General features: G+C 47.2%; 1 protein-coding gene across 6 annotated transcripts in view; it reads right to left on the reverse strand.

Moving 5' to 3' along the window:
• Positions 1 to 26,153, reverse strand: part of AP2B1 (adaptor related protein complex 2 subunit beta 1) — a 78,892-nt gene that overhangs the window by 25,069 nt on the left and 27,670 nt on the right. For 5 of the 6 annotated variants that reach the window (XM_030962435.1, XM_030962438.1, XM_030962436.1 and 2 more), the window contains exons 9-16: positions 25,386 to 25,481; positions 20,850 to 20,965; positions 19,647 to 19,812; positions 19,122 to 19,220; positions 16,097 to 16,356; positions 12,057 to 12,249; positions 2,765 to 2,806; positions 910 to 1,053 (exon numbers count right to left, since the gene is read on the reverse strand). In XM_030962435.1, the coding sequence (XP_030818295.1) occupies positions 910 to 1,053; positions 2,765 to 2,806; positions 12,057 to 12,249; positions 16,097 to 16,356; positions 19,122 to 19,220; positions 19,647 to 19,812; positions 20,850 to 20,965; positions 25,386 to 25,481 (1,116 nt within the window). The remainder of the gene's footprint in view (positions 1 to 909; positions 1,054 to 2,764; positions 2,807 to 12,056; positions 12,250 to 16,096; positions 16,357 to 19,121; positions 19,221 to 19,646; positions 19,813 to 20,849; positions 20,966 to 25,385; positions 25,482 to 26,153) is intronic. The other variant, XM_030962440.1, reaches the window with a different exon arrangement.

The raw sequence follows: 26,153 nt of genomic DNA on the forward strand, positions 1-26,153 counted from the left end.
AGACTCACCCAGTCTGCTGCTGGACTTCTCCCAGGGCTGGTTGGGCTATTAGAGGCAGGACAACACTAAAGTTTGTACCAAACAAAATCAGGGCTGATACTATTCTCTGTTGGGTTCTGGATTCTCAAATCATCTCTGTGGGAAAAACCCACACTCAGATCCGAGTGATGCAAAATGAGGCAGTACTTGCTCAAAATTACTTTTTTTTTTTAAATATAAGGTGCAATAATTGCAAGGACCAAAAACTTTGACTACGGTCTGCAGTACCTTGAGATCCTTGAATTCAGAGGATAGTTTAGAATTATCCACCCATGTAGTGCTAATTTTTGTTTATTCCCTTTCAGGAGCCTGAGCTCCCTGTGGCTGCTCCACAGCCAGTTTCCAGAACTATGTTCTGTGTCTCATGATCCCTGCCAACTCCATGCTTCAGCCAAAGCCTCTGTGATCTCTGTCGCTGACAGAACATTTCTCTGCATTCCACTGCAGCACCATCACCCCAACCACATGATTTTATCTCCACTGTCACGTTGGATTCCTCCAAATAAACAAACAAACCTGCTGGGAAAGTTGTTGCAAATTTTGTCTTGCCCTCAGTTTTCTAAGGAAGCTTGTTAAGAAGCAGGTCTGCAGGAAAGCTGCTCTGACACAACTGAAAGTCTGGGATTTATCTAAGCCATTCTTTAGAGAAATGCTGTCACAGGTAAAATGAGGGAACTGCTAGAATGTCAGAAGTCTGTAACTAATAACTAACATTCCAACATGTGCTTACTCTACTTGGGAAAAGCCCAGGGCATCCCTAATGGGACTGAGTTGAAGTTTTAGCACCAGCAATCCACAATAAATGGGCCAAGTGAGCAATGTCATATTTGTAGCTCAAGAAACTGGGGATGGTTGTTTTTCCTTACGTACAGACTTGGGAGCCACATATCCTCCAGGAGCCATCCCCATGCCAGATGAGAGCTCAAAGAGATCGTTGAGTCCACTGACCACTGCTGGGGTGGGAGAAGGGGCAAAGGTGGCTGGCACAGAGGAGGGAATGTAGGTCTGTCCCACCTGGAGGAGTCAAAAAGAACAGGCACTCATTAACATCACGTGTGAGCACTGCTTATTAAATAAACCATGAACTTGGGCAATATCCTAAATATTTTAAAGCCATTTGCAGCTTCTCCACTGATTTATCAATAGTGCTAAATTATGCATTTGAATTCCAAAGCTCTTGGCAGCTAATCCCTACACTCAGCTGTCACCTCAACCAAGCTTCCACATCATTTTTTATAGCTCCAGTTATCTATTCCCACTGTAGAGGAATCTTTCTTCTCCCTATCTCCTTCTCATAACACAATACGCTTTGTGGATCTACCCTACATAAACCAGGGAGAAGAGCAAATTGCTTCAAACCTTCCCCCAACTATGTCAGTCTTCAGGAATCTGCAAGATTTTGCATACCCAGAGATAGCAAGGGAGTCATGACCGTGTTGTGTACTCCCACCCAAAGCCAGAGCTCTGCACGCTCAGCACTCGGGCCCTAAAGGTTCATTACATGAAGCAGAGCCTACCACAGGACAACCTTCCTGCAAGAAGGGCAATCATCCCCTCCCAGGACCTAAATGAGGGCATCAAAGCTGGAATATTAACCTTTAAGTGCCCAGCTTCAGATGGGACAGTCACACTCCAGTTACACTCCCAAATTCTCTTCCTGTGCTTGAGATCAGCATTTCCCAACCAGCAGCCCAGAAACAGGCAGAGTGACCAGGACAGAAGTGCCTGCTGGGTTTTTGCTGGCCCAGGAGGGCAGAGACCTGGCTGTGTAGCTATGATCACCATGGGGAAGCACCTCCCGTGTCCTGCTGTGGGCTGCCTGGCTGTACAGGTGTTCTGTGCCACCAGCTCTCCTCTGCCCTCGTGCTGAAGGAAGGAAGGAATGCCAGATTGGCAGGGAAAGGAGGAGAGAGAACGACTGCAGCCATAACAAGGGTCTCTGAAAAGCCCTCCCTCCAGAACTGAGTTTGCTTTCCTCACTGAATTACTGGATCCAGAGTCCTGGGAAGAGGGACTGCAGCTTTCTAGGGGACACCACTCCTGGCTATGGGCTGGAAGCACACTCCCTCCTGCCCACTGCATCTCCAAGCCATGTTTCATTTCCTTTCCACGCTCTTTTGGAAGAAGCTGCCATGAGTTTGAAGCCAAGGCTGCTTTAAGAGCAGGCCGAAACTGTCCCATGTCCTGGCAAGAGCTGTAGGCAGGAGGACACCTCCAAAGCACAGGCACAGAGGAGGCGGCAGCACTGACCACACAGAGTAGGAAAACTCAGAGCACCTGACCCTGATGTCCAGGCAAAAATCCTACATGGAGTTTGGGAGGAGAAAGCACTGAGTTCAGGCAAGTCTGTGGTGACTTGGGTTAGGGTTACAGACCAGGCTTTGTGAGCAGGGATAAGCATCCTTGGCCTTTCAGCTGCTAAAGCAGTTGCACAAGGATGAGGCACTGCCAGGGTTAATGCTGCTGCTCCACCTAAAAGCTCTGAGGAAGAAGAGCTAAGCAGAGAGAGTGAACAGCTCTGGCCCTGGCTGCTCTCAGGAAAGCCCAGCTGGACTCAAATCAACATAGGTGGGGACCTGTGAGTTTCAGTTGCATTTCTCCATTTTCAAACATCTTCAGGGCTTTAAAAAGCACCTTCCAGCACGCAATGGGTGAGCTTACACTGAAAAACCCCTGAGCTTTGAGCAGCTTTGGAAATTGGGGAAAAAAATGGAATGGCACTTACTGCCGGGCTTCCTCCAATGCCCCCGCCAAGGTCACTGCCAAGCTGAAAGAGAGAAGGAGAGAGAGGAGAGGGAGAGGAGATCATTTCAGCCAAGTGTCAGACAGCCAGCATGGATCACTCCTGCACAGGACAGATGGAAATGCAGTGCTGGGAAAGCACAGGGAACAGAGGGGCTGCTTGCTGCTGTGGGAGCAGAGTTACCTAGAGAACTACCCCGTGCCTTCACTGTGGTTAATAAGAATAAAAATCCATCCCTTCTTGTTGCTGTTGTCTGCACCAAAACCTCCCTTCTTCACGTTTCATGCATTGGTGCTTTCCCCTCAGCCCTGCTGCTGCCAGCAGGACCCAAGCAGCTCCACAAAACCCAGTGGGGTAACTGTGAAATGGCATAAAAATAAAACTGACAGGAAGGCTCACTTCCTGAAGGCTTTAGTTTTCTAGGGAACAGCCAGGAGCCACGGGCAAACACAATGCACCTTGGCTGTGCTCCTCAGACAGCAGCTCCTTTCAGCCATGAGGAAGAAAGAGAATGAGATCTGTGCTGCCTCTGACAACAGCTCAGAGAGGGGGGCTTTGAAGATGCTCCCCTCCCTCAGACAGGGAAAAAACAGCCTCATCATCTACAGCAAAGAGACCTCACAGTGCACCAGGCTATCTCAGTTCCAATTTCTGCCAAGCTGCACAGTCACATCTGAAGTGACCAAAACAGCCTTCCAGAAACACCAAATCATCTCTGGGGCTCTCCTGCAGCCCACCCAGAAGCTCTCCCCTCACAAGTTCCCTTTACAAAACACCCAGACCACATTTCCAGTGACAAAGCCCATTTTTCAAACCTCCACATCACTCTACACGCTCAGGAGAATTTAGAGATCAGGACAGACTCCAAGGCTTGGCTACAAGTGCTGCTTGCAAGTACAACATCACCCCTGTGAACGTTTAAAATGCACTTAACAGATAACCAGGAGGAAACAAGCACAGATCTGCAGAGGTTAATTCACTGCAGAGACATCTCCAGCTTATCTGTGTCCCAGGCTTTGCTTCTGAAGACCAGGGTAATTTTTTTTGCCTAGAACAGGGGTTTTTTGGGGTCACATTGAGACAAGGAACATGACCTGACAACATCCACGGGGGATGATGCAGGGGTGAGGTAAGAGCCAGTCCCATTAGGAAAAGGCTGGGCTGGCAGACCAGAACATCACAGCTCACCAGAGATGGTTTCACTCTTCCATTTGATTTGGGTTTGGGGAGTTAGTTTGGAGTTAGTTTGCTTTTAAAAAAGCATGTGACAAACTGGGTCAACAAAGGCTCTGGATATGTTGTTCAAATAAGTGCTGGTGTGTCAGAATATTGAACAAATGCACCATATAGCTGAAGCAAAAGCTCCCAGGATTGTCTATGCTTAGAGCCAAAAAGGCTCTGACCTTTTCCCTCTGCACAAAAAACTTGGAAATTAACTTTGCTCTGATCCCCTCCAGCCTGTTCCCTGAGAGATCTCACAGCAAATGTGTTTTATGCTGGTCAAGAGACACCATAAAGCTTCATACCTCTCTCCATCAGAGCACAGATAAAAAGGATAAATTGCCCTGAGAAGAGCAGCAAAGGTGTAAGACAGTGACTTACCAGAAGATAACTAGCCTCCATAAAACCTGTAAAATGTGACAAATCCCTGTGCTTCCCTGGATCTCTCTCCTATTCCCAGGCACCTCTCCCTCCTCTGGTCCTCACAGGAGCAACATTAACCACTCCAACTGGGTGTTAGGAAGGAACAAATCACGCACAATTTGCTTTTTGTTAAGAGGCCTTAAGAGCTTTTTTCCTGTGTGGGACTCAGTTTATCCCTACTTGAGGCCATGGCAGAAGCTGAGGAGATTCCTCATCTTTTTCAACAGCCACCTCTCCACACAGCAGCCCAGGCTCTGGCTGTCCAGTTTTGCTTAGCTGACCTAAGAAATAACAGATAAAAGTGAGTGATTCCAAAGTCAAAAGAAGGCTCAGTCAGAGACCAAAGGAAGCCAGCCAGAGGATGCAAATTCAATTAATATTGAGCTTATAAAATGAGGCTTATTACACTGTCAAGTCTCCCCCACTGAAACAGTCTGACAGAGCAGAGTTTTGTTCTATTGACTGCTCTCTAATCCAAGCCATGGTTTAGATTAATATATCACATCATTTACATCTTGTTACTGGCTCACTGAGGAGTAATAAATGCAACTATCACACCTCATCCCTATTCATAGTCCTGCATGCAGATGAACTTCAAGCTTTATATTGACAGGCAGCGAAGTCTGGGGGAAAAGAAAGGATCCAGTGCATTCCCAGGTATTACTGTATGCACAGAGGATTTCTGGTTCTGTTGTCTGCAGCAGCAGAAAGGCTGGTTTATCAAGCAGCAAGCATTTTACAAAGGGTATTATGGAAATGACTGAATAATTCTGCATAATCAAGCCAGATGTTAACTAGTCTACCATTTCCTACTACACTCATCAGAAGGAGCTGCAGGGTAGGAACCCAACCTCGAAGCAGCTCCTACACTGATGGTGGCTGCAAGGGACAGGGAATGACATATTGGGGTTCCTTGAGCTAGCCACAAGTCTTCCATTTTCCCTAAATGTCAGGCCTTGGGGGGGAAAGCAGAATGTGGATTTATTGCTTTAGTTAAGACTCCAGTTCTAATAAAAAAGAGAAAAAAAAACCCTGACTGGCTCAGAGAATTTACCAGGAGCTCCTGTGTGTGTTTTCAGATTGGACCCAACGTCTCTTTTCCACGGCAGGAAGCTCTGAGCTGCTGCAGCCCCTCTTTAGTGGCTGGAGGGCTCTGCAGAGCACAGCCTGAGCCTCTCCTGGCTCCTGAGCTCGGGCCCAAGCACTGCAGATGTGCTCCAGAGCTGCAGAGCCAGAGCCAAGGAGCTGCAGCTCTTCCAGGTCCCTACAGGCAGAGCTGGCTCTGCCCTGACTGAAGAGAGAAGTGACAGCATTTCTACTGCACCAGAAGTTACAGGGGGAAAGTTAATAAAGAACTGATCAATCCCACATCAGATCCAGGCTGCACTTCCCACTGCAGCAGCACAAAGTCTCTTTTTCTGTTTTTCTTGCCTGTCACCCTCCCATGGCACCGATGCTTTCCCCATTCAGGAACTGCAGGTCTGGTTTTCCTCCTGTGGGATGCCCAAATCATAACTTTATTCCAAACTCAGAGTGATGGAAGAGACTGTAACAGTGGTGTGTGTGTGAGTAAGAGGGAAGGAGGAAGACAGAGGGAACAGGAACCAATTACCCACGGAGCGTCCTCTCCCATCTGGAGTGACAGGCAGAGTGCAGAAGGAAAGAAACAGAGATTAGTCAGGCATGAAGTGCTGCTGAAGCAATTCCCCAGGACTGGCAGCTCTGGTGAAACATTTCCATTTGTCTCATGGGCAGACAGACACTCCTGCCAGGAGGACAACCTGGATCTGCCTAACAGGAGAGTCAGGAACAGCCCCACACTGGGAGGACCATGTTAATACAGCTGCCAGCCCCACTTACTGTGAAGGTGTGATGGACAAGGGCTGGCTCTTGATGGTCCAAGGGAGCTCATGGCACTACAAACTCCTGATTCTGATCCTAAAGTTGGCAGCTTGGAGAGCACAAAGCCTCTGCTTCAAGATTAAGAGCTGCCAGCTTCAGGAGATGAGCAGAGGATGGACAGGGAGTCCCAGCCCCCTGAGGCATAAAAGTTCTTCAAAGAGGAATTCTCTTTATTCCCTCCAAACCTATCCTGCCATAACAGCACCCAAGCAGCCACATGGGTTGAAAGAAGAGGCTGTATCAATAAAAGCAGTGCCAGCACCTTTTCCCAAACTGCATCAGCACCTTCACTTTGCACAAGTTGGCTCGGCCGGTGCCGCAGCTGCTCTGCAGTTGGAGGCTCTGCCCTGCAATTCCAGCCCTGTGGAAGCAGTTATGCTGACTTATGAAGTGTAGCAGTGCTGGAGTTACTGCATTAGGAGGGTTTATTTGCATCTTAAGAGCAGCTTGTAATGAAGTGACTCTGCTGAAGTGTTCATGTGATCCTGAGGGGCTACAATCACTTCTGCAAAATGACGTGAGGCTTTTGGAGCACCAAAAAATAACAGGGAGGGTGGAGCCAGGGACAGAAGCTTCAACAACCACTGCTCAGCAACTGCCTTGCCTTGTGCCCACAGCATCATCAGGGCTTCCAGGGCAGCTGTGCATTTCCTGGACCACAATTCATGGCTTAACAGGGGACAATTGCCTTCTAGCTGCCTCACACCACAAGGCAGGAGTCAAGCACCAGCTCGAGGTGCTGCCTGCACTCAGTAAGAGAGCAGCAAGGAACACAAAGCATTTATCTCAGAGGAATGGGCTGAGATGCTGAGAGCAGGGCTGCTGGCAGCCTCCTTGGGGCAGGCTAACCCCGTGACAGAGCCCTGAGCTGCAGGACAGACCATGCCTGGGCTGCAGGGATCTCACTGCAGACACACTGTGGCTCACACAGAGGCAGTTCAGTGCCTTGTTTGCTGCTGTTTTGTGTCTGTTTGCTCACCAAGCCAGGATGGCAGAGCACAAGGGCTGCTCTCCAAACCAGGGACAGCTGTGTCAAAGCTGCTGGAGGACAGGTCACACTGCCAATACCACAGTCACCAGTTCCCCTGCACTTGCTGCTAATGCTTTGCCCTGCTGAGAGATTTCCATCAGCAACCAAAACTGAATCCTACCCATTTTCATTCTCCAAAGTGTAAAAAACAAGCTGCTCACGAAGCTCTAGCAGTCCTATGACTGCTACAACAGCTTTGAATCAGATATGAATGAGTGACCCACCAAAATAGCTCCTTTTCCACACCAGCCATGCCCCAGCAATGGATTTGTGTCCTTTGTCAGAAATCTTAACAGATTCCTTTATAGCTCATCAAACCTGCACAGCCCAGATGAAAGGAGTCACTCAGCTCCTTGTCAAAGGCTGGAGGAGCACTCTGGGGAAGGATCATCACATCCACTGCATAAATGGATGTTGGGGCTGACCTGGCACAGCCACTCTCACACTGTAGTGCCAGGAAAGGTACATGAAGTGACTTTCCTAAGATTATACACAGCAAATCACTTGCAGAGCCAGGAGAGGAATGTGGCAGCCCAGGGCAGACTGAAGGTCACTTTGGGGCTTTTTTATAAAACATTGCTGAGTCCTAATCAACCCCAGCACTCCAGGGTGTTGTCCATTGAGGCCAGACTTTGAATTCTCCACTTGAAAGCAGTCAGACAGGGAGGGAGGGAGGGACAGCAGCAGCCCCTGCTCACAGCCCTGTGGAGGAGGCAGGCACTTCAGACTGCTGGAATAGGGGTTTCCTCCCAGGCTGCTGAGCCTGTGGTGCCTGGAGCTCAGGGTGAGCTGGTGCTCAGCTCCATCCCACTGCAGTGATGGAACACAACCCTAAATCATATGGAACAGACCCTTGGGGTTTTGGGGTCAGATCCCCCTAAATCCATCCAGATTACATGGAGGGGCACAGCCCCACCTGTGACAACCCAAACCAGTCCAGGTATCACAGAAAACGGTGGATATTCAGTGTTTAGCAAACAGCTTTTCATTTCAGGACATAAATCAACCTGACCAGCTGCCAGTCTCGAATCAATAATATTCTTGTAGATGAGTGGCTAGAGCATTAAATAAAATCCTTACATAACAGACAATCCAAGCCTGTCCATTCCTGCAGATTTACTGCTCTGCCCTGGGGTTTCAAGCCAGCCTTGCTGGCTCCTGGCCACAGTGTCCTGCTCCCAGACAATGCAGGGGCTCCCAGGAAACACAGTGTGCACACAGAGCTCTCAGGCTCTGTGGATTTGCACAACAAATGAACACACAAAAAAGGTTTAAAGGTAAAAATGTCATGTCAGCACAGACAGACATCCTGCAAAGCACTGCACCATGGCACAGGAGTTAGGAGAGTGATTGTAACCTGCAAGAAATTCAGCCACTTGAGGGAAAAAAGCATCAAACTCCAGCTCTTGGGATGAACAGCTCTGCACCCAGCAATCTGCTCTCCCACATGTTTTATTTCTCCCCCATTAGTGACTGGTATGGCTACTTTACACTGTGAGGCTGGAGATCAAAACTACTTTACAAAGTAGTTTTGTAAAGTGGGGTTAGTCACCATTCTATAGAAAAAGAAAATTGAGCAGAGAAGAACAAGATCTGCCCATGGTGGCAAACAAGGGCCCAACCTGTTCCCTAGAAAAAAGCTCTCCACAAGTCCTACAGCAAGTCTGCTCTGCTTATAAGCAATTCTCTCGTACCAAAGGCCCTTTTCCTTCTCTTTTTAATTGTTAACACATGCTCAGCATCTGTGCATGCATGTTACATTTAATGCCAATTACAGAACTCACTGTGGAGATAAAATAAGATTTACTCACTAAAGAAATTAACCTTGCAAGCAGCTGGAGTCTCACTAGTCATGGGCATAAATATCTGGCAGTGCCGAGGACAATTCAAATGAACAATATTAATTTGGTGTTTGTGCAATTTTACACCATTCAGTCTCTATTTAAATGCCTAGAATAAAAGCCCACAGTTTAAGGAATGGAACTAGAATGGCATTTTGCTAAGTTAATGCTGCTGTTGGTCTTTCTGGGTCAGTCCCACTGGGACTTTCATTACAAGAACATCCCTCTGATGAGGCAAGGGGGCAGAAGAGGGGACCAGCAGATGACACTGAGTGGGTGTGACAAAGTGGCTGAGATCCTGCCAGCAGCCTCTTGCAGACCTCCAGCTGCCTTTGAGGCACTCACAGGACTGAGGCAGTGTCACCATCACAGCGTGTGTCAGTCTGCCCAACAAAGCAGGGGAAGAAATGCACTAAAAAAACCTTAAGGGGTAACAAAAAGGGAAATTTCAAAGCAGAACAATTCAGGCACTGCTGGCCCACCCAGGCGTTTTTGATCCCTGGATAAAGGTGAAGATCTCAGCCCTTCTTCAAGGAGCACACTGGGATGTGTCTCACCTCCTTCCCACCCACAGAAATCAGGCCTGTGGGATCTGCAGTTTGAGACTGATTTTGGCACAGCACAAATGTGGTTTAATATCAGCCTGAGATCCAAATGCCAATCCTCTTGGCAAGCCCTGCAGCCCAGGGCACTTCCCAGCAATTTGGGTAATACCAGGTTAGGGTTAACCCAGCTTGAGACTTGTTAAACACATGCCCACAGCAACAAACAAACACACAGCTCACATTCACTCACTAATTAAGCTTATTATCCTAGGCTCATTTAGGTTACAAAAGACCTCCACAGCATTCCACCAGCACTGCCAAGGCCACCACTAAACCATGTCCCCAAGTGCCACATCTACACGGTTTTTAAGAGACCCCAGCACTGCCCTAGTGCCCATTCCAGGGCTTGAAAACCCTTTTGGTGAAGACAGATTTCCCAATATTCAATTTCAACCTCCCTTGGCACAAGTAGAGGCCGTTCCCTCTCATCCTTTGTTACCTGAGAAAAGAGACTGACCAAAGGAAGGAAAAGCTGGAGCTTTGATACAACAGCCCTCCAATAGAAAGCATCCACCTTCAAAAACCACACCAGGATTCAGATTTTTTTCTTAGTGCTTCCCCATCTACTCAGCTGAGAGAGCACTGGCCATGCCCCAGGCACAGCTACTCCCCACCCAGACAGGATCATTTTGTCAGATCACACTCCATAACCCCATGGATGTGCTTAAGGCTTGAGAAAAATATTAAGTAAAAGCCTGCTACCATTTCAACTAACAGCTCCACTGTCAGAGCAGGTCACTAAATTAAGCCCATTAATGCCAGCTGTGAGACAGCTCTTCTCTCAAAACCAAGTTTTACTTCTACTGTGTCCATTTATTTGTGTGACACTAATGAGGAACAAAGGGTTACTGTGAGAGGCCTGGAAGGCAGCAGAGAGGAATTTATGTGCAAACCATGCTGTGGTACCCCAGGCAGCAGCACCTTCTGCAATGCCTTCATTCCTGATCTCCCAGTGCCAGGTTTTTAGAGGCACAGCTGGCAGTGCAGGGAAAGGCTGAGCAGAGCTGACTGCTCTGCCCTCACTGCCTGCTTTCCCAGCAAGTCCAGCTTGACCATTGTGCTAATCCCCAGTAAGAGCAGTGTCCCTGCTAGCCAAACAGCTGTGGTGAGAGAGTGCAGGGCCCACAGCACCTCTGCCCTCTGTGAGGGCCGGTGCCAATAAGGGTTAAATTGTTTCCAGCTCATTGGGCCATGAAGCACTGGAGCTGGAAATGTGTTTAACATTTGCTTTAGTAAGCTTATTGTGGTTTAAAAAAAATGTGTATTTGACTAATAAGGATTTGTTGAATTGGAGGATTGGTTCATCCAGCTGCCTCCTACCTCTGTTACTCAGAGCTTGACTCAGAACTGAAAGTGCACCTGAACCAGCAGAGATAACCCAGCCCAATCCTTCACAAACCAAACCTCAAGCAACATAAATCCACTCCAAGTCTGAGAAACACCCAACTATGTCCCCTAGAGCACTCTTACTTGATTTACATGGTGCAAATACACCTAGGAGAGCTTCTTCCCCCTGTGGGGAAGCCAGCAGGGAGCTGAGCATGTGTGTGCTGTGAGCCTTCGAGCCAGCACTCCTCACTGCCCCAAAGCACAGCACTGACCTCTGCCCTGCTGCTGCTCCCTGCTCTGGGATTTTCTCCCTGCAGCTCATGGCCAGCTCCCTCCCCAGAGCAGAGGGGAGCTGGGATTGCTCCCACTGCAGCCTGACCCTGTTAGTGCCAGGGCAGGGGCCTGGTGAGCAGCTCTGGCACAGGGAGGAGTGCCCAGAGAGCTCCCTCTTGACCTCACTGCAATTAAAATATCACTGATATTAAACCAGGGCATGCTCTGGAGAATACACAAATAGGAAGACACAGGGTTACAGCCTGAGAGCTTCAGCACTGAAATTCAGGAGGGCTGGGAATTGGGTGGAATAAATGTCTTCTTGAAAGGGAGCCTGATTCAAATAGAAAGCAGTGAAATTTTTTTACATCCTTAAAGCAACTTTTTGGTTTTCTTCTACAGACAGAAAAAGCACAGAACAAATATATGCACTGACCATGGGGATTCTACAGCATGCAGCAACATTCATTGTAGAGCAGGAAAAGCCTGCTGAAAGTTGGAACAATAACTCTGGTGAAATCCTCCTGGAGTTTCAGGACTCAGCACTGAGTTTGGCTCACTGAGCATTAAAAGCACAAATGATCAAGGCTTTGCAGAGATAAGCACAGCTCCAATTATCTCCCACCAGCTAAAGAGGATGTGCTGCTTACCAAGCTGTCCAACCCTCCTCCCAGGAGGTCCACAGCACCCATCTGCATGGTGGTCACTTGGGGCACATTCACAGGGGGCCCCAGGTCCAGGTTGAGGAGGTCCCCCAGGAGGTCACCCTGGGATGGGATGACCTGTGGCTGCTCCAGGTTGGTGGTGGTGGTGGTGCCCACGGGGCTGTCCCCAGCATCGGTGCTGTGGAGGGAGAACAAGAAGCAGAAAAGACAAATATCAGTCACCTCTGGTCTCAGTTCAGGGTCCCAGCATGGGGACACACAGCAAGAGGTGGCTCTTGCTAAAGCCAGGGAAAAGGTGGTGCCAGCAGCTGCTGTGGCCACTGTCCTGCACCAGGCACGTGGCTCTTCACCACTCTGAGCACAAAGATTTTCCCTGCATTGGATGTGGTTTTCAGCCCAGCAAAGGGAATCTTTCAAGGGGTGAATCCTACCCACCCTGAGAATCACAGACTCCCTCCAAAACAGAGAGCTATGGGTACCACACGGGCTACAGAACTGAAAATAACATTTCCTACCTCAGAATAAACCTACAGAGATGATTTCCAGCCCATTGGGTCTGAGGATGACATGAAAACACAGGGAAAAATAAATAATCCAGATTTTCTTGGAGATCTAACACTGATAAAACCCTTGAGCCCTTACTCTAACCAGTGCAAACTCCAGCACTTCCCTCAGATCTAGATTAATCACCTTCTCCTGACCAGCAGCAAGGTCCATCAGTCTTTCCTAATTGAAAAACTCAATCTAAAATTGATTCCTCTCTTCTATCAATAATTTCCTTTCCTCTGAGTTAGCAGGCATCCTAATTACTAGTCTAGAAACACTCATTATGTAGCTTCCAAAATTTATCATCATATGCAGTCTGGCTACCTTTTATATCTTTTATATCACTGAATTTGATAACAAGGAGAAGGTAAGAAATAACTGGAGAACTCACTACAATGTATTTATTCTTTAAATCCGGAGATGCTCATATTTTAGATAATTAAAATTTTATATCCTGTTTCCAGCAGGAACTGATAAAATGATTTTTAGCTCACGTTACTGCAGCCAGCAGTGAGTGCCCACAATTGCTGTGGGAATTAGTGTCCTGACAAGGTGTTTAACTCTGGGGCTGTTCTGCAAGCACTGCAGCTTCTGATTCTGAGTAGCCAAAATTCTCTTATCCTCATTCAGCTACTGAGGGGAAAGACTCAGTGACAGAGTATAAGCTGCTCCCAATGACAGTGCCAGGAGGAAAAGATGGAGCACAAGGAGTGCAGAGTGAATTAGTTACCAGGCAGCAGCAGGAAGGCTTGAAAGCTTCTTTGCATTAAAAGCTTTGGAGCCCCAATAGCACTAATATTAGCTGTCCTTTCTGCTGCTGCCTTCAGCAGGGAGAGTGCTGAGTGAGCTGAAGTGCTCACTGAAGCATTCCTGAGGAGAGGTGGTGACTGTGATCCACTCCCACCCCCAGGCTGGGAACAGGAACAGCCTCTCTGGGAGAGGCACATCACAAACCACTCTGCTCCTTCCCAGGATATAATCCCTCCAACACTCCACCCCTTCAACACTTACTCATCCTTCTCCTGATGGAGACACAGAAGTCCCTCCGTGTCTTGTGTAACTGCTGCTGCCCCAAAGCCCAAGAAGAAATGAGGAAAGGACAAAGCTCAGTTGGTTTGTTTGAAAAAAGCAAAACCCCAGACTTCCATTTGTAAAGAATTTCTTTAAAGAGATTCCTATAAACAACTTTGCATTTTCTTTGAAAGAAAAGAAATTCATGTGGGTTAAAAAGGGCAAGAAGACTTGATACAAGCTTTCCCCCTTACAGTCTTGGGTTTGGCCATGGGAATTGGAGATTTGGCCCTGTGAGTTCAGCTTCCAGAAGTTCCCAGATGCTGGAGCCACAAGGGATGCACAGCCTGAACCAGAATCAAAAATTTTCTGCAGCCACCTGTGAAACAGGGAAATAGAGACTCCTGCCCAAGTCTAATCAGACTTGCTTCTCCCAGGAGCACTGTGAACATCCTCCCAAATTTCCCAGCTGAATTATGGCTGAGCAGGGGTGGTGGGAGCCACCACAGGAGGAAACACTGCCAAGCCATCAGATTTCTCTCCCCACCCTCAGGATGCATCTGCAGCTCTGTGACACTTGGGCTTGATGGAGAGGCAGGAACATTTCACCATCTGTGAGCTGCTCAATGGGTCTTCCCATCAGCTGAGAGCTGCAAGAAACCTGCCCTACAGTGCTCTGAATGGAAAATGAATGAATCAAAATGCCATGTGGGGTGTTCTGCCAACCAGAACTCCTCCTGGGTTCATACCCAGGGAAGCACCACTCAAGGCAGTGCTGTCTTGACCCTCTTAAACCACATTCACTGTGGACATCTCCCCATTCCCATCAGCCTCTACCACAAGGATCAGCCACCAGAATGGTCACTGAAATGCAGAAAATCACCTCACTTCACTGTTTGGAATTATCTTTCACTGGGCACCCTTAACTTGCCTTAAACTGATGCAGAAAACCCCAATATTGGGGCCTCTTGAGGTGAGCTCCCACCAGAGAAGCCTGGTGTGCCATTAACTAACCCCACTCATTTTTAAATTTATCACTGCATCAGCATGATCAGTGTGCAGCATGCTCTGCTGAGCATCCCTCAGACCTTCCCCCAGCTTGCACTGCTGACTGAGGCCTGGGGGTTTGGTTTTTGAGGTTTTTTTAAGCAGTGGTTCTGCCAAAGTCAGAAAATACTTAAGGTCAGCAGACTGAGCATGAGCAATGAGAGTCAAGCACAGAGACACTACATGCAAGAAGATAAGAAACTGCTCCTTCAAAAAGCTGAATTCTCTGAGCTAAATCCCCTGAAATGCTATTTGCTGTAATGACCTGGAAAAACAGTGTACAGGAAGGCTGGTAACACCAAAAACCAACTCATTTTGAGACAAATCTTTGATTAGGAGAGGTAGGAAAGTGGCCACTGCTTTTCCTGCCCAACTGGTACATTTGTACTTGCTGATTCTAGGTCAGTGCAGCCAGACTTGATTTCATAGGCAGGGAGAAAACAACTCAGCTTCCCAAAGCCAGCCACCACAGAAATAGCTTTAGTTGCTAAGAATAGCACAGAAGCGGTGTCAGAAAATAGAAAAGAAGCAGCATCGCACACTGATTTATCAGTGCAACGGCAAAAAATAGCACTCCAAATGTCACTTTGGGAATATTATTAAGAGGTAAGCCTGGCTACTCTGCCTCTTCCTGCAAAATACACTCATTTTTGTAATTAATACCATTAGTGCAAATAGCAAACTGTTCACCTGAATGAGGGACCATGGGAACAGGCCCAGCAGCACCAGCTGGGACTGAGGCATTGCCTGCTCTTGCAGAACTAACCTGCTGCCAGAACTGTGATCCCAGGGGGGCACTGAAGCACCAGGCAGTGAGCCAAAGCATCTCCCCACCTCACAAAGGTCAGACAGACCATGTCAGTCTACCCATCTTTTTTTGAGCCCTAACAGGCTTAGATGGGTTTTGCACTTCCCTTGCTTTACAGGCACCAAGTGAGAAAGTGAGTTTTACCAATCCTGCTCCATTTCATGTTGCAGCAGTGAAAGATCCCTGTAATTCCTGTTCCAGGAAAGTGATGCTACATTCCAGGAGACAGGCTCATAAAGCTGAGCTGCTGCTGAAGCAAAGCTCCTACAAAATCTTCTTCTGAAAGATGCCTGCTCTCACTCTAGTCTCCTTGCACCAGTCATCCAAAGCTTTTCTACTTAAATTCATGTCAAGAGCACTTACAATTAATGTCTTCTCAAAAAACATCCCAGCTTCTCCTCACACAGGAACTTTTATACTTCCTGTGTCTTCTGACCCAGAAACTTGGACACTTCATAGCCAGGATTATATTCTGCAATGAAACAGCCTCTTGAACGACCTGAAAACTACCAACAAAATCCCTCTAGGATCTTCTAAAAGATCTTGGCATCTTTTGGACTGTTTGCTAGAAAGAAACAACCAACCCCTGACCCCCAGGGCTGCCTGAGCTCACCTGCCATGGTGGATGGGCAGGTGCTTGCGGTGGATGCCGTGGCTGCCCTCCACGAAAGCGTTGGGTGGTTTGTGGTACACAGAAGCCAGAGACCCAATGTGGCAAATCAGCTCATCCAGCAGGGTTGGCTCAATCAGATCAGTCTCCTCAGAAATCAGGGGCTTTTCTGAGAGCACCACTTCCTTGGCAGTCACTGGATCCGTGGAAAGAAGGCGCCAGTAGATGTAGCCACGATCCCGCAGGTCTGGGTTGTCAGAATCCTGAGACAGAGCAATGCATCACTCACATGTCTCAAATCAACTCATGCCTGTAATCATTTCATTCTTTTGGATTAAAAATCCCCAACCAGCCAGCAGCCACAGCCACCAATTTCAAAATGATGTTACAAACTGCTTGTTGAGATGAGCGTCTTAAAATTAAAAACGAGAACCAAAGTATTAATGCCTGGCTTCCTGCTCAGCTGGTCAGGGAGGAGAAATCCCAGGATTTACACCCCACAATTGCCCCAAATCACAGAGTTGCCAACTCCTTCCAAACTTTCCTGCCACTAAGTGTTAGGAGAAATCCAGAGAAAAGAGCATGAGTGACAATGACTGGTGCATACTAAGAGCAGACACACAACACTGCACAATGATCCAAGATTCCTGGAAATATGACTTACCCAAGGCACTGCTGGACAAAAAAGATGCTGCAGAACCACATCTTAATAAGCCATATTCTTTATAGCAAAAGAGATCTTAATTTATCCTGCCTTTTAGTTATCTAATGAAGTATGGAGAGATGCTAATGATACACACTTAGGGTACTTCATCAGTTCTCCAGCTGTCAATAATACCCTTGTTTTATTACAGATACTTTTTCCTCTGCATGAAGTGCTAATTATTTCTCTCCTCTTTGAGCAGCTCTGCCCAGAGCAGCAAAGTGAGTGGGGATGGCTTGCTGATCATGTTTTAGGGAGAGGGAGGTGCTGTGGTTTTATGTTGTAGTGAACTGTTCATGGAAACAAGAGCTCAGGTTTTTAATCTTCATATCAGCAGAAATGTTAGAGGTTTTTTCCCCTGATAAAATTCCAGCAAAATATTGTATACCTCACTAGCCTTTCCTTGGCATTTCTTTTTCTCTTCTGTGCTCTCATTGCTGCCCTGTTAGAATCTGCATCTGCCATCTGCCTCAAGACATTCTCAAACCTCTTCTTGGAATGAGATTGAGCTCAGCTCATTTTGCTTGTAAGGACCTAAATTAATCTCTCTGTTGTCTCACACATTATCTCTGCAGAGCTGGTTTTGTTTGATGGTAGAATTGTGGACTCTTTACACTTTAACAATCCCTCCCAGACTGTGCACTCAGGATCAGGCAGGGTTTCTGCAAGGGCACACATGAAAGGCTACACTCTCCTACTTGCAGGCACCTACAGATTCAAGGCTGGCTGTTTCTTCTCACAGCCAAAAAACCCACATTGGAAACTGGCAAACCTACTGCAAAAAGAGGCTCAAATCTCTCCAAATTCTCCCCTCTCCAGGGTCTGCATGCACACCTGTGGAGCAACACCATGAACCCTGGCTAGCTCAGCTCCCCACCCATGCAACAGCAATGGGGATGCAGAGGTCTGAGACCTCAATTCCTGTGTTTCTGCCAGCCCCAGCTGCTCCACTGCTATTTTTACCAGAGCTGGCTGGATGAAGCTGGCTCCTGCTATAGTCACACCTGCAGTCTGCTGTGCAGACAAGCCCTGAGACACTCAAAGTGCAACAATACCTTAGCTGGGGAAAGAAACACACATGTAATTACTCTCCCACTCAAGTGAAAAACACCATCTCTACCTAGAAATCAGACCTTGAAGCATAAGGTTTTTCAATGTTTTACAGCCAGTTATCCTACGTTGACTTGTTATTCATATAAAATACAAAAAGCCAGACTGAATCAACATTGGTGACAAACAGAGAAACAAACCCAGACGCCTGTTATATTCTGAGGGTGCCATTAAATGTTTTGTGAGTCAGCACAGTGGGTTTTAGCACTTAGTACCTTTCTTCTGTTGGCTCAGGAAAATGATACAGCCTGCCCTTGGCCCACTCCTCTCTGAAGAGCAGCTCAGATTCTGCCTAACAGCAGGTTTTGAACAAGAAAAGCAGGTCATGGGTTTGTTGCTGCTGACCAATGCAACTCCCCAAAGGAATGAATAAAAGTTTTAAGCGCAGCAAATCCACAGCCATGATTTCTTGCAGCAAAGAGGATCAAAAAGGCCAGCTGATGACTGACTCCAGGTTTTCTGCTCAGAATCAATCACAGCCCATTCAGCTGGCAGACTATTTTTATCACTTGTCACAGCAGGTCTGAAGAGGACCTGTTTTTTTTGGGCACTTTACCCCAGTCATTGGAGCCAAGGAGTGCAGGAATATCAGCTGAGCTCTTACCCACCCCTGCCACCAGGACATCACCTCTGTCCTCTAGAACTACAGCAGTTGTGTCTGCCAGCTCAAGCCCAGCCTTGCCTGCAGTGATCTGAGCTCATAACTCAGCATCTCATGCATAATGAATCCATGATCTTAACCCACTGCTACAGCCTCCAGCAAAGCTGCCACATTGGCTGACAGCATCCAAGTACAAAGGCAAAAACCCCAAAACTCAGTTCTTTCTTTTTCATAGCACTGCTTAAAGTTTGCTGTTCACAGAACAAAGTCTTTGCCAGGCTCTTTGCCTCTGCTTTAGCTCCAGATGTTTCACTGCAAGCCACCTTCAAGGAGAAAGAATTTTGGTTTCTTCATAATTCTACACAGTCCCTAACTTTCCATTTAGTGAGTGGATGGGGAAGAAATTCAGATAAAGCAAGAGCTAAGAAGGAGAAAGCAGATTCCAGATGGTAACAGGCACAGAGCAGCTTTTAAATAGAGTCTCTTTGGGAGAGAAGGGAACACCCTTGAATCTGATCTACTGCAAAGCTGCCTGGCCTGGTAGCTGGGAGACATCACACAGCAGGCCAGCACAGTGTCTGCAGGGCTCTGGGTCACTGGATACCTTGGCTTACCTGTGTGGCCAGGCTGAGGACCTGCTGGACCAGCTCCTGTGTCTCAGAAGGCTTTTTCAAGAACAGCTTCACTATTGCAGTCAGGAGAGTGAGCTGCACCTAAGAGAGAGGGGCACAGGAGAGATTAGAAATTCCTTTACTGATATTAAACATGGCTTCAGTTTCCTCACAGCATGACACTGCTCTTTGCCAGTGAAACTCAGTATAATGAGATTCAAACCCTTGTCTGTTGCAAAACACTTTCACAGAGAAGTCCCTGAGCAGAGGGGTTTGTGTCATACCCCCAGTACAGCCATTCCCCCAAGAAATATGCAACCTCTGGAACCCCCTCTTGTACTTCCAAGATGGGAATTTTTGGAGACAAGACAACAAAGCAAAACTGCAGATTCCCAGGAGTTTTATGTTAGCCCAATATTGAAGCTTTTATTGACAAGTACTGTCTGCTCACTGCAATAACATTTACTGTCCATCCCATAAACACCCTGCATAAAACACTACAAATAAAATGCACATTGCAACTTTTACCTGAGTGCTTTCATCATGGAAACCCTCCAGGAAACTCTCCAGCAGCTCATCTGCATTGTCAATTCTTTCAGCATATTCACCCACTATCCAGATCATGGCAGCTCTGGCATCTGGCTCATCCAGGGAATCCAGGTTCTCACACAGAGTGGCAATGATGCTCTCATACCTGGTTTGTCAGAGTACAGGTGCATTACTGGGGTCAGCTGGACTTTCACTCCATTTCTGCCCACATCATTCTGCAGAGAATCCTGCACTGAAGTCATGCCTTGTGTTTCTACACAACAAGCAGCATTTGCATTCAACTATTTTTTTCCTCCCAAAGCTGAGCACTGAGATCTCACAGGGTGTCTCTGCAGTTCAATCCATCAGCAAGACCACCCAGATGTGGAGTTCAAGATAAAGCTGCCTTCTGTTCTGTTTGCTAATGGGAATATTTGATCCAACAGTTCAAACCATGAGTCTGAATCAGATCCTGCAGCCTTGCTGGAGGCCCCAGCCTGGTAACTCTAAACTGGGTTTAGAGTTTGCACTCCCCCCAAGGCTTTACTGTAAAACAGACCATATCCCAAAATAATTTAGCTTCCCCTATTCCCATGTCTGAGTATCCCCACAAGCAGCGAATTTCTGACACTGACAGCAGAAATTGCCAGGGAAGCCTACAGATGTCCCATATTATTTTTTAGGTGATCATGAAGTCTCTGCTGAAAAAACATTGCTGCAGTTTTATGGCTGAGGAGACAAAATCCTACTGCAGAACCAAGAGAAGCTGAGTTCTGCCCAAGCCAGAGGGAACACTTGGTGGGAAAAGCCAGCAGTGCTTTGTTCAGCACAACCTGACTGGATCTGGGACCATGGGAGCCGTGAACTCTCACAGCCCTGTGAGGACACTTGTACACTTCATGGATTTCTAGAGGGGATTAAAACCAGGACAGCCTGATGCTGTAAACTTGGCCAAATTTTCCTTCTGGCATCCCTCTAAAAGAGCTTTACCGATCCAGCCTTCAGTGTGGAGTGGTGGGGAAGGAAAACATTTCAATTCAAACTAACAACAAGCCAGGCTGACACCTCACCTAGAACCTCCTACCAAACCAGGAGTGGGATCACTGCTTCCACCTTTGCTTCAGAGCCCTGCTGAGCTGAGACCTGCTCTATTCTGATGCTGGCAGCCAAGAGCTTCCAGAAAACCCTGAGGTCTCCACCTACTTGTTGGGGTACTTGCGGAAGATGTCCCTGATGACCACGATGGCCTCCTGCACCACGTAGTTCACCTTGGTCTGGATGAGGTCCAGCAGGGTGCTCACACAGCGCTCTGCAGATTGCTGCACACAGCAGAAAAACACAATTTAAAAAGCTGAAGAAACACTCCAGCTCCCACAGCACACACTGAGGAATGTGGTATGTGTGTGAGTAAAGGCCCAGAGGACAAGAGCTACGAAGTCTGTCCAGAAATGAACTACAGGGGAACAAAAGGTTGTTACAGTGGGGACACCAGCTGGCTCCAGCTCCTCTAGAAAGTAAGAGGAGCAACTGTGCCAGCAGAAAGCTGGGTCACTACAGAAGAGAGCTTGGGAATATCACCTACACTGCTCTTTGTACCACCCTGGGGCTGGTACAGGCCACTGAATGAGTTCTCTGATTCCCATGCCAGGCAATCAGAGCTGGGAAGTTCTGACAGGGACTGCAGGAAAGCTCCTAGCAAAGCCAGAAGGCAGGAGAAAACACTGCTGTCAAAACCAGCAGCAAAAAGCAGCAACAGGTTCAGTACTTTTGGGGTGAGGTCACTAACAACATGTGAAATGCACAGCTAAAAATAGAAATTCAGCTGCTCCTAATGCAGCTTTCAATTAATTAGTTCAATTCACAGGCACTGCAAGATAACAAGGACTGGACACTCATGCTCCAGCAACCAGGACTGGAGTTAGAGGCAGATAATTCAGTGAGGTCTATTCCCAAACAGCACAGTGAGATAGGACATCACAGGAGCAACCAGCTCCAGCAGCAGAGAGCCTCAAATAAGGGCAGTGATTTGGTTATTAGCAGAGTACACATGAAGCCTCATTACACAGCTGGTGATTAATGTGAGAAGCAGACTGCTCCCAACACTGCCTTCAGAACACTCATAAAGGATTCAGGCTGGAGACAAACACTGTGGGGCACAAACAACAGCAATGTAGGTGGATTTTTCAATTCCAGTGAGTTAACAGCTCCCTCAACTTACAGAGCACTTAAAGGCTGGGCAGGAGGAGGAGGAGTGAAATGGCATTTTAGTCACAGGAATCAGCTCTTTGAGAATGGTCAAAAATCTCAAGGACAAACCAGAAGAATTTGGGTCAGAGACTAAAACCTTCTGGCAGCTTCCTGCCCTCCTGGGTACCTCACACAGGGCCTGTCAGTACAAAGAGGCTGGCATGAGGGTCAGCCAAGGCAGGATCAACACAAACCAGCACTTGCTCCGTCTTTGCAAACTGGCAGTAAGTCATAAAACTCTCCCCTGAAATTCACACCAACCAGAAGAAAAATCCAATACAATTGGTGTCAGAGAGGCATCACATAAAAATGGGTGATTGCTGTAATATTCTTTTATGATACCTCTCCCTCCTTAGCTCAGCTTTATGGGTACTGTGGCACTACAGGGGCACTGAATGGCAACCTGACCATGTCCTGCTCTGACCCCTTCTGCTCCAGAAGGGATTTGAGGCTGTCACCTGGAAGACACTTCCACTTCATGGGAACTGACCATGGACCTGGCTCCACACACTGACTTGGCTCACAGTGGGAGCCCTGCTCAAAGTCCTTGCAAGAGAGATGCTTCACAGCTTCAAATTTCACCTCTTCATCTCAGTAACTTTCATCTGATATTTTAAGTGACCTGATGGGGTAAATCTGTGCCACATCCATTCTACAGAATCTACAACACCAGTTACTGCTGGCAACAAGCACTGCAGTCCTGTCACAGCCTACAACTAACAGAGCTTTAAGAGCTGTACAATTCAAGGAAAAGCAAATTAAAGCTTAGTTTTCTTTTCTTTAAATGCTTTGAAGCATGATTTTTTTCCAGGAAAAGCACAACATCCACTTTGAAATACACAGCAATGATTTTTAGCCAAAGAGTCCCTTGGAAAGTGAGCACTGGGGGGCCCATGCCCAGAAGAGCAGTCTCTCTAACAAAAACCATCTCAGCTCACCCCATCCCTTGTAAACACACAGCTTTTTGAAGGTTGACATCCTTGGGGACAGCAGAGCTCTGCAAACTATGAAAGAGTGCCCCAACTCAAACAGCTTTCAAGCTGGAGTGAGGAAGGACAAGCAACCAATGTCAAAATTGCTTTGTTTTTCTGCAGAAACCAAATGAAAGCCCACAAGATTATTGAAGTAGCACATATCACACTCAGCCATAAGCCTCAATGATTTCTAAGAACCAGGCTGCTGGCAGAATCTCTTGGAAACGAGACAAATATCCCTGTAAGATGGCTCCTTCTGCTTCTCCTTTGCTCCAGAGGAACTCCTATCTTTACTGCATCCACTTCATTTCCTTTTCCCACAGGAGTGGTGTTTGTTTTCCCTAAAACCAAAGCATGGAATGATGGTTTCTTGTGATGCTGCCACTGGAGCAAACCAATTCACAAGGCAGACAAGTGTAGCTACACCAGAGTTTGCTGTAGATAAACCCAAGCTAACTCTGAGCTCAGCTAGCAATAATCCAGCAATATCCATGCAAAATGATGTTCTGACATCCCCCAAAGCAATGTGACTGCTCAAGCCTGGGCAAAACCTTGCTGCTCAGTGTGGGTGTTGGTTTCATATCCCAAACCAGCACCAAGAGCAAAGGGAACGCCACATTTGCTTTGTGGTGCACCTCTCAGCAGACACATTTATTTCTGTCTCACTCTCCTAGGAGTGACAATTAGACAAAAGATAGGATCCCTAAAGGCAGAGCTGAGGTGCTCTGTGAATCCTCATTCATCAGCAGCTCCCACTGGCTGTGTCCTCTGTCAAAAATCAGATTTCTGAGCTTTGGGAACCTGGACACTAATGGCTGTGAGGATGCTCTCCCATTAGTCATAATTCACAGTGTAAACAGCCTCTAGTAAACACAGATGCACTGGGGACAGGGATTAACCTAGGGATGAGGAATAACTGTCATGAGTTGTTCCATGTATGTCTTAAATCTGGTTCTTGTCAGAGCAGGAAACAGACCTCGCCCTTAGCAGCAGCAGTGCCAAAAATCAAGGTTAAAATGGCTGTTGGAGAGGCACAATTACAATTAAAGGGTCACTGGGGATTATTATTAGTCCTTTGCTTATCAAATATGACTGGTGAGGTATCAGGGATGGGGATAAATGTGAGGGATGAGGGCAGGAAAGGGTAAAAACATCTAAAATCACCTTGATGCTGCAGGAATACACCACCCTCCCTGCAACTAGGACAGGCACAGGGCCAAATTATAGTGAGAAAGTCCCTGCTGAGAGCTAAAACAAATTCCCACCCCTGCCAGCACAGCACTGCTACAAAAAGCACTGTCACCAGCTCCTTTTAAACTTCTCTGTAGCCCTTTTCCATGCTCAGGGGGGTTTTCTACTGCCACTGCTGTGGCTCCTGCCTGGATGCAGCACAGAAGGAGTGCTCTGGTATTCTGAAGTGCAGACATAAAATAGAAGCTGCATCCCCTGCTCCATGGGGCCATGCTTCAAAGAAAGCCCCTGGCAGTGACAATCCTTTGAGAGCTGAAGGAAGGAAGAGAGAGCTGCACAAAGGGGCAGTTGATTCTCCCCAGAGGACAGAAGTTGGTGTCCTCTGTGCACAGGCTCTCATTAGTTTAGCTGAAACAAGAGAATCCTGTGCACTGACACCACACTAAGCCAGGCATGATTAGGTTATTATTTAAATCTGCTGTCAGGCAATGCTCATGGGAACACACTTGAGCAAAAGCTAAATGAGCTCAGCTGAAATTAGAGCACTTTATGTGACATTTTGCACTCAGTCATCAGTTTACTGAAAAGTACCAACACCACAGCACAAATTTTCCCCCTCTTCACAGGATTTCTGAGCTCCTGACAGGCGTTTCAGATTCACTTACAGTGAAATTAACAGACACATCACTAAAAAAACCAATATTCTATTATGAGCACTTAGGTGGATGTTCCACTGGCAGAGGACATTTCAGACTTGTTTTGGAAAACTGCAGAGGTTCCTGGGAACTTGTTTGCATAAGCATTGAGGTAAAAGAGAGCACACTCCAAATGAAGTTTACAAGTTATACGGATTTATGTAAGTAGAGTCACTCTGTTTGTATAAATTGCATTTAAGTGCCCCAAATCTCTGCAATTCTCTGTGTTCTGTTCTTCTGAAATGGAGGGGAGGGATGACACAAAATGCTTCATAATACTGAGTTCCTCGATACAATATCTTCTTCTTCCCCCTTCAAAAGGTCAGGCTACAGCTATTAAAGGATTTGGATGGCTAAGTGGTCATTGTTCCACTAAAGCAAATACAGTAAAATATTCCATCAAGGATGAATGACCTGCCTTGCTCTGCCTGCAAGATGAGAGGAGCACCCACCCTCCCACGACATCCTCACAGCTCACACCCTGCTCAGTGCTGCTCTGCCCATAACCAGGATGTATCCAGGCCACTTGAGGGCCACCACTGGAATTGCAGCACCATGGAAATGAGGTGGCAAAGCCCAGCATTGTTTCTGAAGACAGGGAAGCACAGAGAACCCCAGGGGGAGATACTTGCCTCCACCTTGATGGCACAGCGGCCGATGGCGCGCACGGCCTTGCGCACAAAGTCCACGTCCACCTCGGTGGCGTATTCCTTCAGCTCTGCCAGGACCTGTGGGGACACCACACCACTGTCAGCCCCTGGGGACACTCAGAGAAACAGCCCACCCTCACAGGTGATGCTGCTTGGGCACCAGAAGATGAGCAGGATATCCTTTCACAGCTACCACACACATCCAGCCAAACTCTGCCATCAGCCCACTGGTTTGGTTACACTGGTGTCTAATCCAAACTTGGTGTAGGCTGCACAAAGTCTAAAGGTGACCTGATCTTGATTATTTTCAATCCCCCTGAACAAGAGCTGAGGAAAAATCAGCCCTACCAAACTCAAAGGTTTCTGTTCCTTCCTGCACTGAAAAGATTTTTGCTGTGTGCAAAGCTCTCAGCAACAACCATTTTTGATCTCTCATTTCTGTGCTGAGATGAACCTCTGGATCCCTGGTGAATCCAAACAGAAGATGCAGAGGAGATCTGAGGACACTCTGGAACATCTATACACAGATTAATAACAGCATGAAGATACTTCCCCTTGTAAAACTAAGATTTATTGTTTTGTCTCAGTGTTTTTGCTAATGGAAACCAATGAAGGGCTAAGCCCAGGATCTGCTGGGATCTTACAGACCTTTAACTAAAAAGCTTTGTCTTAAATCACTTAGCTTACAAAAAATTATTTCAAGAAAAGACCATATGTAATTTATATTCCCTCAAAAGCTCAATTTATTTC

Source organism: Camarhynchus parvulus, chromosome 19 (genome assembly GCF_901933205.1).
Source record: "Camarhynchus parvulus chromosome 19, STF_HiC, whole genome shotgun sequence".
NCBI classification, from domain to species: domain Eukaryota; kingdom Metazoa; phylum Chordata; class Aves; order Passeriformes; family Thraupidae; genus Camarhynchus; species Camarhynchus parvulus.